General features: G+C 36.3%; 1 protein-coding gene across 1 annotated transcript; it reads left to right on the top strand.

The window, feature by feature from the left end:
* The first annotated feature begins 9,145 nt into the window (after positions 1–9,145).
* LOC138912448 (ARL14 effector protein-like) lies at positions 9,146–11,695 on the top strand. The gene is made up of 2 exons (XM_070213297.1): positions 9,146–9,410; positions 11,137–11,695. The coding sequence occupies exons 1-2, from the start codon at positions 9,212–9,214 to the stop codon at positions 11,298–11,300; spliced, it is 363 nt and encodes a 120-aa protein (XP_070069398.1). The 5' UTR covers positions 9,146–9,211; the 3' UTR covers positions 11,301–11,695.
* The last annotated feature ends 3,081 nt before the right edge of the window (positions 11,696–14,776 follow it).

Consider the following 14,776-nt stretch of genomic DNA (forward strand, 5'->3'; position numbering starts at 1 on the left):
CTTGCAATATCTGCTTTTCTACACTCTCCCAGTTTGGTTTGGTTTTGCACTGCTTTGCAGTATCTGATTTTCCACAATAAAAATCATGTTTTTTGTATTAAATGTTAAATTACAATCGAAGCATTGGAATTAAAAATTTTTAATGCCTGAAGCATTCCCGGTTTTTGCTTGGCCGAATGCAGTTCTTAGGTATCCATGGCTTGTCTGTCTTCTGAAAATATCAAAAATAATTAGATATGAATGTAAGACCAGGAATAATAATAAGAGTAATTACCATTATTACGTCTCCGCACAAAATTAAAGGATCTCTCCAGAAATTATGCCTGGTTTGCTATGGCCGATCATTTTCCCTCTGATCAGCTGTTTTATGTCGTGTATCTATATCAAAAACTATGAGAAGAAAAAATAAAATATGACAAACGCAGGCGCAACACTTCTGGTCCCAAGAAGTCTCAGTCGGCCTGGCTGAAATAAATGTAATATTTTGATTAAGTTAAACAACTAAGTTAGTACTGAAGTACTATTTATACAACCATTTAATGAACACCTCACACCATTTACCACTGGTAAAGATTAAAAACATTTCAAGTGTCACTGAAATGCAGAATTTGTGTTGAAGATACGTAGCATACGGAGGGCTATATATTTATTAATGGCGAAAATATCTGTGGTACTAACATTTGTAACGCTGAAATAAAGATATTTAAACAACAATATTTCTGTTATCACTTACCTTTTTCTTGTTTTTTAGAATTTAGAACCGAACGATTTTTCACTTTTTTCACTTTTTTGGACGAAATGTAAAATGATGTGACCCTGCATTGTATAAAAAAACCAACTTCTCACTTTCCCGCTGGGACCGCCAGCCGTACACACATACACACACACACAGGCAGCGCAGCCCCCCAGCGGGAAAGTGAGAAGTTGGTTTTTGTGTTCTTGAAATCCTGTTCCTTTTTGCAGGCGGCGGTGTGGGGATAGATAATTTCTGAGCGTTAAATGGGGGTGGGTTTCTGTGTAGCATCAATATCAGGCCACTTATGCGCTGTGTGATTTCTGTGGCACTACGATTATAATATTTTTTAACAACAACTTATAATATTCAAAAATATTCAAAAAATATTAATAATTGTTAATCAAATAAATTAAACTATTTAACTATTATCATAATGTCTATAATCATAATATTAATTTATTTTACTCAAAATTTTTACAAATAATAATAAGAATAAATGTGGGATTCAACAATATTATAGAGAAAAGCCACGGTCAGACGATTAAAATATTTGATCACATTTATCAAGGAATTACATTAAATTACAAAGAAAACTATTATTGTTTTTTACATTTTTAAACATTTTCTGTAAAATAAAATAATTTGATCGTCAGATCGTGGCCTAAGCCATTTTTAAGTGTTGTTAAAATACAAAAATTCGTTTTGGTAGTATTGATAACTCGAAAAATGCATAATATAACTATAATATACATAACCTTTAATGATTACGGTCCCTTAAAAGTATTGTTTAAACGAAATATTTATTCGGCGCCAAAGTGTGACCCTACTTTACAACGAAATTCACACCAAATTTATCTGCATGATATTATCAAGAATATAATGCAGGGTCACATCATTTTACATTTCGTCCAAAAAAGTGAAAAAAGTGAAAAATCGTTCGGTTAATTCTAAAAAACAAGAAAAAGGTAAGTGATAACAGAAATATTGTTGTTTGAATATCTTTATTTCAGCGTTACAAATGTTAGTACCACAGATATTTTCGCCATTAATAAATATACCCCTCCGGATGCTATGTATCTTCTACACAAATTCTGCATTTCAGTGACACTTGAAATGTTTTTAATCTTTACCAGTGGTAAATGGTGTGAGGTGTTCATTAAATGGTTGTATAAATAGTACTTCAGTGCTAACTTAGTTGTTTAGTTAGTTCAAAATATTACATTTATTTCAGCCAGGCCGATTGAGACTTCTTGGGACGAGAAGTGTTGCACCTGCGTTTGTCATATTTTATTTTTTCTTCTCATAGTTTTTGATATAGATACACGACATAAAACAGCTGATCAGAGGGAAAATGATCGGCCATGGCAAACCAGGCATAATTTCTGGAGAGATCCTTTTATTTTGTGCGGAGACGTAATAATGGTAATTACTCTTATTATTATTCCTGGTCTTACATTCATATCTAATTATTTTTGATATTTTCAGAAGACAGACAAGCCATGGATACCTAAGAACTGCATTCGGCCAAGCAAAAACCGGGAATGCTTCAGGCATTAAAAATTTTTAATCCAATGCTTCGATTGTAATTTAACATTTAATACAAAAAACATGATTTTTATTGTGGAAAATCAGATACTGCAAAGCAGTGCAAAACCAAAACTGCGAGGGTCTGGAAAAACCAAAACTGGGAGGGTGTAGAAAAGCAGATATTGCAAGTGGAGGAAAACCATAACTGAGTACGTGTGGAAAATCTATAATGCGGGAAGTCGAAAAACCAGTGGATTTTTTCCTGCATTCTTCTGCCAGAGATCCAGATAGAAACCTCATTTCCCCCTTACTTTTTGTGTCACCCCCGTGTATTTTGAAACCAGAGATGGAAGAAATGTAAGGGGTGAATGAGGTTTTGTCCCTTCCGCTTGTACGGAGAAACCTCTTGAAAATATGTTATTTTCCAGAGGAATTTTCCCGGTGGGGTGCTCAACCCAATGCTAACGGAGAATGATGCACTGACCGATAACTAAGGGCACCGAATATATAAACCTGACGCTTAATAGCGCGGAAAATGGCGAAAAGCGAGGGAAATTTGAAGAAAATTCGCGGCCGAAAATTTGCTGGGAATTTAATTCTCGAATTAGAAATTTTCATACTTCCCAACTTTTACCCTTTTAATTTTTGCAAAGATATAATTGGTGTTCACTACGACAAGAAATGGGGGAATTTTATTTTTTTAACAACCAGGATGCCGACAAATATTTATTTGATTTTGGTCCAAAGCGATTCACTTATATATTTATAATTCGAAATATGTATATTTGTATGGATGTATGTATTTATGTATCAGAATTATAATCGTTAGTGCATGCAAGTTTTATTTATTTCTTGGTTAGAATGGAAAAAAGTTGAAAGATGGGCCAGAAACACTATTTACAAAACGCCACAGATTAACTTTCAACTTTTAGCACTCTATACCTGGTGGGACGATTCACATCCGTCGGTAACTTCCCTCTTCGAATCCATATGCCTTCCTTCCTGTGCGTAGGGGATCAAAGCGGTGAATTTGGCGATAGCGGTCAAAATTTTCCAGCGGCAGCAGCGATGAATTCACGTAGGCAGGAACAGCGGATTAACAGCGGCAACAACAACTACGCTGGTCCAGCTAACGGCGATAGAGAAGAGCAGCGGCAATGGGAATCGAAGAAACTGCAGCTTCCAAACTTCCAACAAATTTAATTGGCGGCAACAATTTGATTTGGCGGCAGCAACGACGAATTAAATCGGCAACAACAAATCACTTTAATGTTTAAAAAAAAAGGGGGCCGGCGCGATTTATTTGATTAATTTGTTTGTTTCACCAAAAAAAATAAGAGCTAATCACGTCGGGGTCACCATGAAAATTTAATACTATTTTGTATTACAACGCAAAAACTTGTGATTGCAGGGAAATTTGATATTTTATTTTTGGCGACGACGAAAGGGAGTTTGCGCAATGAGATTCATGTAACAACTGACTTTTTAATTTCAATATATAAACGCTTAAGCCAAACTTAGCGAAGCTTTTTTGCGCTCCCTCTCCCGCCTTACACTATTCAACAAAGTTCATTATAAGATCTTCATCAAATACCTTCACATAAGTAAAATAACTTCATGATGATAGGGCGCGTGGATGAACCAGTGCTGACGATATTTCAAATTATGAACATTTCTTGTTAACTTAAACTGCTTTTTTCTCAGAAGAGGCACAAAAGGGCAAGCTAATTATTTCAGAATTTGTAGTTAATTGTCTAAACTGTATTTTAAAAAAAGAATTAAATGGGAATCTAGGGTGAAATACTTTTTTTTTCTTATTGGCTACAATTATATTTCGAAAAATCAACTTTAAAAATCTTTAGTGGGAGAACTATTCATCACAGATCACTTTTTCTTTTTGATTTGTATAGAGAATTCAATTGTTTTTAAAGTTGCATTGCACCATTTTGGAAAATCTTAAAAAAAAGAACATTTTGGCAGGTTTTTTATTCTAGACGCGCCACAGTGCGACCTCTGAAGCAGAAGGAAGAATTATTTGGCCGCCCCGTTGGAACGGGTTAACGCCACCGCCAGCAGAAAAACTATACAAATAACAAGAGAGAACGCTATAGTCGAGTTCCTCGACTATTAAATACCCGTTACTTACCTTAACAACTTTAATATAAATATGCCTTCTTGTATGTTTTTCGCGCGCCTCATTTTAAATAATTTACGTGAATGCAAAATGTATTCCAAATTAGAGTGACCAGCTTTTTTCCAGCACCAGCTGGAGTGTTGAACACGCGGGGACTGCGCCATCTATGGCACGGAATTGGTACTGTTTATACACAAAACTGTGAGCGCCACGGCTTTTTGCGGTTTGTGGGACCTTGATAAAACAAACTTGCGCTGCGTAGGAAGCCCAAGAACATCTGTGGGAAATCCCAACCTTCTAGCTTAAGTAGTTTCCGATATCTCAGCGTTTATCCAGACAGACAGACGGACATGGCTAGATCGGCTCGGCTATTGATCCTGATCAAGAAAATATATACTTTATGGGGTCGGAAACGCTTCCTTTTAGCTGTTACATACTTTTGCACGAATATAATATACCCTTTTACTCTACGAGTAACGGGTATAAAAATTGGCCCCACGTTTCAAACTACACCGTTCCACAATTGCCGTCAAAGTCACCGACGCTAATTTGACGCACAAGTCGCAATATCTTTCGTCATTTCTTTAAATGATGATGAGCATTTGCTGATCCTTGAGCCGTTACAATGCTCTTCGGTCTTAATCAACAACAATTTCAGCTGATTTAGCCCATTGCTATGCAAATTCATTTCCTTTTAAAATAAATAATAAGAAACACCCTTACTCGCAAGAAGTTTTAAATTGCAGCATACGAGGTCCCAATTACTGCTAAGCGGAGTTGTAGCGCCCTTTCTCCGTGTCTTTAGCCTAGTACTCAGTACGACGAAAACTTCTAGCTAAACATAGGAGTAAGCGAGAGGCAAATAGGTAGCTAAAGCCTAAAGACTTTTTTCACAGCGGTACTCAGTTGAGCTAAGGAAATGGTGAGGAAATACCAAAAAAATACCAGATTTAACGGATGAATTCCGATGAACGCCCTTAGCCGCGGCCCAAAGAAAAAAAAATTTGATCTTTGGCTGTGTATGTGCAGAAGCGGTGTGCCAATAACAAATTATAAATGGAGGAAAACCCTAATAACCAATGGAAAACTGCCTGCAGCAGTTGCGGCAATACATATCTCCATTCCAACAGCAAATTTAATACGGTCTTCCCACAAAGCTCCAACCACCATCTACCATCCGTTGAACGGATGGTCCGTAAGGTTTTGCCGTTCCGAAAATTTCCCAGTTAGTCCGCCATCCAATTTTGACGGACTCTGATGGGCTCTTTTATGCGACAGTTAGGCGATGTTTTCTCGGTGCAACTCTGAATTCTTCCTCTTGACTGTGAAAACTGGAACGATAGCAGCGAGAACAAATCAAATCGATAGCGGGAAAAAATTAAATAATGCTTCAGCTCATTGTTTTTTGGGTTTTTTGTAATTATTTGTAGTGGTTATGAGCGGAAAAGCGTTCACAAGCAGGTTGCTATGTCTGGGCCAAAATGAAAACATCAATGTTTGCAGCAAAGTGTCAGAATATGTTCTGCACTTCGTAAATATAACTTATATTAATTAAAAGTGTACTTTGTACTCCAATAAAGTTCCAAAGTGGCTATAAATTACCAAAAACAGCACAAATTTGGCTTTGTTTACAAATTTTAAATATTAATATTGGCTGAGCAGAGGCGTAGTAAGAGCGGAGTGTGGGGTACGGAAGGTTAGGCTCCCCCCCAGTCAGCAATATGTATGCATACTCATTGTAGGATATGTTATAAACGTTCAGATATGTTTTTAAACTATTTTCTTAACCTATTTATTGTATTATTCTACAATAAAATTAGGAGAACGCAATTTTGCGACCGTTTTCCCTAGTTGAAATCCCCCATCGTTAATGTTGAGCTGAGCAACTTCAGTTCAGTTCAGCTCTTCAGTCAAGTGTTATTGGATGGTAGACGGTGGATGGAGTTCTGTGGGAACACGAGTTTCACATTCGTCAAAAATCGCAACCGTTTCTAACGGATGGACTCTATGGGAAGAGGCTATTAGTCCGCCATCCAATTTTGACGGACTTTGACGGGATCTTTTATGCGATAGTTAAGAAATGTTTTTTTTGATGCAACTATGAATTCTTCCTCTTTACTGAAAAAATTGGAATGATGACTGCGAGAACAAATCAAATCGATGGCGGGAAAAACGTACAAATTGCCTAAGTTCATTGTTTTTGGCTATCGTTGACTTATTTGTAGTTTGTTATGAGCGGAAAAGCATTCGCCATTAGGTTGTTCAGCACTTCGTAAATAATAACTAAAGTCAATTAAAAGTGTACCATGTACTACAATTAAGTTCCAAAGTTCCTATTTATGACCAAAACAGCACACATTTGGCTGTGTTTACATATTTGCCATATTAATATTGGCTAGACAGTTCGTAGAAAGAGCGGAGTGTGGGGTACGGGAGGTTAGGCTCTCCTCCATGCAGCAATATGTAGGCATTCTCGTTATAGGATATGTTATAAAAGCTCAGATATGTTTTAAACTATTATAATATATAATTAACTTATGCTATATATTGTATTATTTTACAATAAGATTGGGAGAATGCAATTTTACGACAGTTTTGCCGAGTTGAACTCCCCTTTCGTCAATGTTAAGATAAGCAACTGCTCTTTAAGTCAGCTGTTATCGGATGGTGGATGGGGGATCTGCCCTGTGGGAACACGAGTTTCACATTTGTCAACTCTATATGAAGAGGCTATGATTTAGCCTTTTTCTTTCATAAGCCTAGTACTCAGTTCGGCTAAGAGTTTCACTAGACGAAAAATCTTATTCTTTTAGTGTGACCGAAGTTTTCGGTCTTCATCCGCAATGCATGTAGCATGGTCTTACTCTCAATCAACTGGGTTAGTTGACAAACAGCAAACATCAACTGGCGCCAATTTGAAAATTTTACAAAATGTTGAGCCGACCTGGGTTGCAAGCCTTGCAAGGCTTGCTGTTTGTCAACTAACCCAGTTGATTGAGAGTAAGACCATGCTACATGCATTGCGGATGAAGACCGAAAACTTCGGTCACACTAAAAGAATAAGATTTTTCGTCTAGTGAAACTCTTAGCCGAACTGAGTACTAGGCTTATGAAAGAAAAAGGCTAAATCATAGCCTCTTCATATAGAGTTGACAAATGTGAAACTCGTGTTCCCACAGGGCAGATCCCCCATCCACCATCCGATAACAGCTGACTTAAAGAGCAGTTGCTTATCTTAACATTAACGAAAGGGGAGTTCAACTCGGCAAAACTGTCGTAATACATACAATATACAATATATAGCATAAGTTAATTATATATTATAATAGTTTAAAACATATCTGAGCTTTTATAACATATCCTATAACGAGAATGCCTACATATTGTTGCATGGAGGAGAGCCTAACCTCCCGTACCCCACACTCCGCTCTTTCTACGTACTGTCTAGCCAATATTAATATGGCAAATATGTAAACACAGCCAAATGTGTGCTGTTTTGGTCATAAATAGGAACTTAGGAACTTAATTGTAGTACATGGTACACTTTTAGTTGACTTTAGTTATTATTTACGAAGTGCTGAACAACCTGATGGCGAATGCTTTTCCGCTCATAACAAACTACAAATAAGTCAACGATAGCCAAAAACAATGAACTTAGGCAATTTGTACGTTTTTCCCGCCATCGATTTGATTTGTTCTCGCAGTCATCATTCCAATTTTTTCAGTAAAGAGGAAGAATTCATAGTTGCATCAAAAAAAACATTTCTTAACTATCGCATAAAAGATCCCGTCAAAGTCCGTCAAAATTGGATGGCGGACTAATAGCCTCTTCCCATAGAGTCCATCCGTTAGAAACGGTTGCGATTTTTGACGAATGTGAAACTCGTGTTCCCACAGAACTCCATCCACCGTCTACCATCCAATAACACTTGACTGAAGAGCTGAACTGAACTGAAGTTGCTCAGCTCAACATTAACGATGGGGGATTTCAACTCGGGAAAACTGTCGCAAAATTCCTAATTTTATTGACTGGGGGGAGCCTAACCTTCCGTACCCCACACTCCGCTCTTACTACGCCTCTGCTCAGCCAATATTAATATGAAAAATTTGTAAACAAAACCAAATTTATGCTGTTTTAAGCTAATTATAGCAACTTTGGAACTTTATTGGAGTACAAAGTACACTTTTAATTAATATTATTTATATTTACGAAGTGTAAAACATATTTTGACACTTTGCTGCATTGATGTTTTCGTACGCACAACAGCATAAATTTTGGCCCACTCATAGCAATCTGCTTGCGAACGCTTTTCCGCTCATAACAAACTATAAATAATTAAAAAAAACCCAAAAAACAATGAGCTGAAGCATTATTTAATTTTTTCACGCCATCGATTTGATTTGTTCTCGCTGTCATCGATCCAATTTTCACAGTCAAGAGGAAGAATTCAGAGTTGCACCGAGAAAACATCGCCCGTCAAAGTCCGTCAATATTGGATGGCGGACTAACTGGGAAATTTTCGGAACGGCAAAACCTTACGGACCATCCGTTCAACGGATGGTACATGGTGGATGGAGCTCTGTGGGAAGACCCTATAACAGGGAAATTTTCTGAACGGCAAAACCTTACGGACCATCCGTTCAAAGGATGTTGGATGGATCTCTGTGGGAAGACCATATCAGAAATCTTTATCTTAACCAAAATACTAAATAGTGTGAACCAAACGATAACAGTATATCTGAACAATTAATTAGTGGTCATATTATTCTAGTAGAATTTGACTACATCACATTAATAAATTCCTTAGCATAAAATGAGTTCATATATTGATCCTGATTATTCTATAGGTCGAAATCTTCGACAAAGACAAAGAAGAAAAGGCGTTTCTGACTCCAGTGAAAGAGCAGACTCCGACAAAAACAAACGAAAAGGAAAGAAAAAAGGACAATATTTTGGAAAAAGTAGCGCATACGATGAATACGGAAATATTCGCGTCAACGGTCTAGACATTTGTAAGAGCGGACATACTTACATATGTACATTACAGGAACCAAAAATAATTATTATTCTTTAGTTTCATTTTTAAAAGACTACTGTGATTATGACTTCTGAAAGTTAAAAACAAGAGAGAACGCTATAGTCGGGTTGTTGTCCCGACTATCTAATACCCGTCACTCAGCTAAAGGGAGTGCGAACGCTGTGTCGGGTTGGTGTCCCGACTAATAATCGTAACTCAGCTAAAGGGAGTGCGAGGGAGATAGATATATAATTTTTGATTGCGTATAACTTTTTAATGAATGGTCCGATTTGAAAAATGTCTTCTACATTTCGATAGGTATAAATATACACAACAAAATTGCATTTATACTTCTCGGAAATCTTTAAAGATGTGGGCGCAGGACCCATTTTAAAATCGTTAGTGGGCGATTGTGGGCGTTAGAGGGGGCGTGGCGCTCGGCTAAAATAAACTTGCGCTGCGTAGGAAGCCAAAGAATATGTGTGGGAAATCTCAACCTTCTAGCTTTTGTAGTTTCTGAGATCTCAGCGTTCATACAGACGGACAGACGGACAGACAGACAGACAGACAGACAGACAGACGGACATGGCTAGATCGACTCGGCTAGTGACCCTGATCAAGAATATATATACTTTATGGGGTCGGAAACGCTTCCTTCTAGGTGTTACATACTTTTGCACGAATCTAGTATACCCTTTTACTCTACGAGTAACGGGTATAAAAAATTGCACTTCACTTCCATTCATAAGAGGTGTGCAAATAAGCAATATTGAAAAGAAAGCAAGGTAGTACTCTAGAAGGGGGACTCACCCCGGAGATGCCATGACATAAAAAAATAAACTTAACGGTTAGTCATTTTAAATTTTCAAATTTTGCTATAAAAAACATGTATGCTGTTAAAGTATTTCCAACAGAGTAAATTCATTTGTCAGGATTTCTTTGAAAACAAACAAGATATAAAAACTTGTTTTAAAATTGCATTAAAAACAAAAAGGTTAAACTCTATTCAAACATATCGAATAAAAACCTCGAAAACCTGAATCTAGGTCCAAGATATACTTTTTTTAATCCATGCTAAAACAAAACAAAAAAATGCCGAATTTTAAAATTATTTAATTCGCGAAATTCCGGAGTTAGTCCCCTCTTAGAGTACTACCGATTACAAAACTCTATTTACTCATTTATACATTGTGTATAATAATCAGCCAAATTGAAGAAAGAAAAAAGAAACAAGAAAGGAAGTTGGCTTCGGCCAGCCGAAGCTTATATACCCTTGCAGATAAAGTAAAGTATAGTTTAATGGTCACTCTATTGGTGCAGTTCCAAGGATTCCAGACGCGTGCCTATTTAAAATTTTGTTTTTAAGTTGTCAAAAATCAAAACGCCTACTTCCTACAAAGTTACAATGAATTTTCTTATATTTGTTTGATTATTCTTATGGGAGCCTTAAGATATAATGGTATGATCCGGCTCGCTTTGTCATATGTACTACCTGCAATAGAAAGAAAAAAGGGAAAGTTGCAGACATGGCTAGATGGACTCGGCTATTGGTACTGATCAAGAATATATACACTTAATGTGGTCAAACGCCTACATCTCTGCGTTACAAAGTTCTGACTAAAATTATACTACCCTCTGCAAGGGTATAAAAAGCGTCCCCAAAAATGATTATTTTCTGTCCCTGATACATTGTTGACATTTTAAACAAATATGTTTTTCAGGCGACTGTTTGAATAAAGAATGCGATGGCTGCTGGTATGAATGCCGGAGTTGTGGCTCTACCAGATGTGGTCCTCAATGTCGCTCTAATCGAAAGTTCTTTTACGAGGGAATTTCATATGATGGAAAAGACTTATCTATACATAATAAATATATTCCAAAATAAGGTTAAAATGTTTATAAGCTTCCCAAACAAAACTTTAAACAATAATTCGTAATATTGAGAAAAATTCTAGTTCTTGTTTAGTAAACTACGTATATGTATGTTTTGACCAGAATTACCAATTTAATAACATACAATTCAAGCTCTTATGACAAAAGAAAACAAGTTTTTAAATTCGTTGTACAATGTTGTCATAGGTACATAGGTAATTTATACAGTGTCGGAATGTAAGCCCCCTTTTTGAATATTTCCGGTTACAAAAAAAGTTAAAATTATTAGTCGATAAGCTAAATTTAATGTAATAATAAATGTACAGTTTGGCCAAACCATCAGATCTGCAGTAAAAATCGACTAATTAGGTGCCATATACAAATAAAAACAATTTTTTAGCGCCTTAATTACTCTTTTGCGACCTTATATATCTTATCCAAACCATTCACAGTAAAAATAACATATTTGACCCTTTCTTACTTTTTAATAAATAAATCGAACAATGTCGGTTTATGTTTTTAAAAACAATGCTTTTTTATTTTTTGTCATAAAAATATGCATTCTAAAAAAAACCAACGAAAAACTTTATGGTAGGGCAGTCCCACAACTGAAAATTAAATATCATCCATGGAAATCAATTCTTAAGAGCTTTCGGGACCATGGATGTCATATTTATGTAAAAGGTAAAATTAGTTCACTCGTTCAAAAGTTGTAGCTTCTCAAAAAATGTGTACCCAAACCCTTTGCCTAATTTTAGGGTGGAAACCCTTGTACTCGTTGTTTCAATTTTAAGCGGAACTAAAGACCAATATAATCTCTAAGATGAGTAACGGCCATACATTCGTTTTGCAATATGCAGCCTGATTTTTGGTGGCGACGGAAATCTCTCTCTCTTCGCTCGCACAAAGCTGAGAGCGAAAAAATCAAAAAATAGTGTGCACATTAGGACGGTTTTTTATAAGGAATTTTTATCTCACCATTTTAAACACAAGATATTTGTGCAAAATAACTTAAACTAAAATCCAAAAAATTTTAAATTAAGTCTAAGGGCTTGCGCAATGGTCTCAAAGTTTCCAAAAAAATTACTCATACGGCAAGTAAACCAGTATGAGTTTTGGGTAGGCAAATCTTTTCCCATGTCTACACTTGTCAAATATTTGATTTCGTTCATAATCGTTAACAAAATGGAGAGCACCTTTTTTTGGTTAGAAAGCTAAATTTCAATTTTGATGAAGAAGAAACTTTGCCTTCAAAGAGGACCGTATTTTGCTCTACAGGACAGTTCCTCTGAAACAAAGTTTCTTATCTGAAAGTGCTCAGCTTGTTGCAAAAATGCTGGTTAGCGTATGGGAGAGCAAGGAAATTCGAGTACGTCCCTTGACGAATAACGCGACTTAACAAGAAAAGACAGACGGACATGGCTTGATCGACTCTCCTGGTGATGCTGATCAAGAATATATAGTCGGAAATCATTCCTTCATTGCGTTGCAAACTTTTGACTGAAATTATAATACCCTGTACCCTATAATGCAGGGATATAACAAAATAAATAAATTTATGAATTTTCGGTATAATTATATATTGCTTTGTTTGTCTGTTTGTATGAAGGATTCAATAAATGAAGATCTAGACGATTTTGTTTGAATAATAGTCCACGTAATTCATTAGACTACGAAAACAAACTAAAGTAAAAATGTAGGTTTCGACTTGGGATCTAAACTTGTTATAAAACCCTAGCAAGTGTTTTTTTTGGCCACGATACGTACATTAAGATTTTTAAAAATATCTAAATAGCTTTTTATCCACATATTCTGCATATAGTTTGGGGGCGATAAATAAAAATAAATTTTTGTTTGATTTGTGGTGCGACTCCCTTAAATATTGGAACTTATATTGCCATAGCGATTTTATTTTTCTTTTGCCGTTTGTAAAGGTGACAAGGTTACCTTTATGTTTAGACTCAATAAGTAATGACAAGTCTACGCCATCTATATGAAATTAAAATATTTGATCAAGGGCAACAGTTCGTATGAGTGATAAACTTACTAAATCGCATTTTTTTATACTTTTTATCTTAACATTAACGAAAGGGGAGTTCAACTCGGCAAAACTGTCGTAATACATACAATATACAATATATAGCATAAGTTAATTATATATTATAATAGTTTAAAACATATCTGAGCTTTTATAACATATCCTATAACGAGAATGCCTACATATTGTTGCATGGAGGAGAGCCTAACCTCCCGTACCCCACACTCCGCTCTTTCTACGTACTGTCTAGCCAATATTAATATGGCAAATATGTAAACACAGCCAAATGTGTGCTGTTTTGGTCATAAATAGGAACTTAGGAACTTAATTGTAGTACATGGTACACTTTTAGTTGACTTTAGTTATTATTTACGAAGTGCTGAACAACCTGATGGCGAATGCTTTTCCGCTCATAACAAACTACAAATAAGTCAACGATAGCCAAAAACAATGAACTTAAGCAATTTGTACGTTTTTCCCGCCATCGATTTGATTTGTTCTCGCAGTCATCATTCCAATTTTTTCAGTAAAGAGGAAGAATTCATAGTTGCATCAAAAAAAAACATTTCTTAACTATCGCATAAAAGATCCCGTCAAAGTCCGTCAAAATTGGATGGCGGACTAATAGCCTCTTCCCATAGAGTCCATCCGTTTGAAACGGTTGGGATTTTTGACGAATGTGAAACTCGTGTTCCCACTGAAGAGCAGTTGCTCAGCTCAACATTAACGATGGGGGATTTCAACTCGGGAAAACTGTCGCAAAATTCCTAATTTTATTGACTGGGGGGAGCCTAACCTTCCGTACCCCACACTCCGCTCTTACTACGCCTCTGCTCAGCCAATATTAATATGAAAAATTTGTAAACAAAACCAAATTTATGCTGTTTTAAGCTAATTATAGCAACTTTGGAACTTTATTGGAGTACAAAGTACACTTTTAATTAATATTATTTATATTTACGAAGTGTAAAACATATTTTGACACTTTGCTGCATTGATGTTTTCGTACGCACAACAGCATAAATTTTGGCCCACTCATAGCAATCTGCTTGCGAACGCTTTTCCGCTCATAACAAACTATAAATAATTAAAAAAAACCCAAAAAACAATGAGCTGAAGCATTATTTAATTTTTTCACGCCATCGATTTGATTTGTTCTCGCTGTCATCGATCCAATTTTCACAGTCAAGAGGAAGAATTCAGAGTTGCACCGAGAAAACATCGCCCGTCAAAGTCCGTCAATATTGGATGGCGGACTAACTGGGAAATTTTCGGAACGGCAAAACCTTACGGACCATCCGTTCAACGGATGGTACATGGTGGATGGAGCTCTGTGGGAAGACCCTATAACAGGGAAATTTTCTGAACGGCAAAACCTTACGGACCATCCGTTCAAAGGATGTTGGATGGATCTCTGTGGGAAGACCATATCAGAAATCTTTATCTTAACC

Source organism: Drosophila takahashii, chromosome 2R, assembly GCF_030179915.1.
Source record: "Drosophila takahashii strain IR98-3 E-12201 chromosome 2R, DtakHiC1v2, whole genome shotgun sequence".
Taxonomy (NCBI): domain Eukaryota; kingdom Metazoa; phylum Arthropoda; class Insecta; order Diptera; family Drosophilidae; genus Drosophila; species Drosophila takahashii.

Excerpts from the sequence above, each read along its gene's own strand:
- LOC138912448 (XM_070213297.1), top strand. The coding sequence starts at position 9,212 with ATGAGTTCATATATTGATCCTGATTATTCTATAGGTCGAAATCTTCGA. Across the intron at positions 9,411-11,136 it reads CGTCAACGGTCTAGACATTT|GCGACTGTTTGAATAAAGAA; the intron begins GTAAGAGCGGAC and ends TATGTTTTTCAG.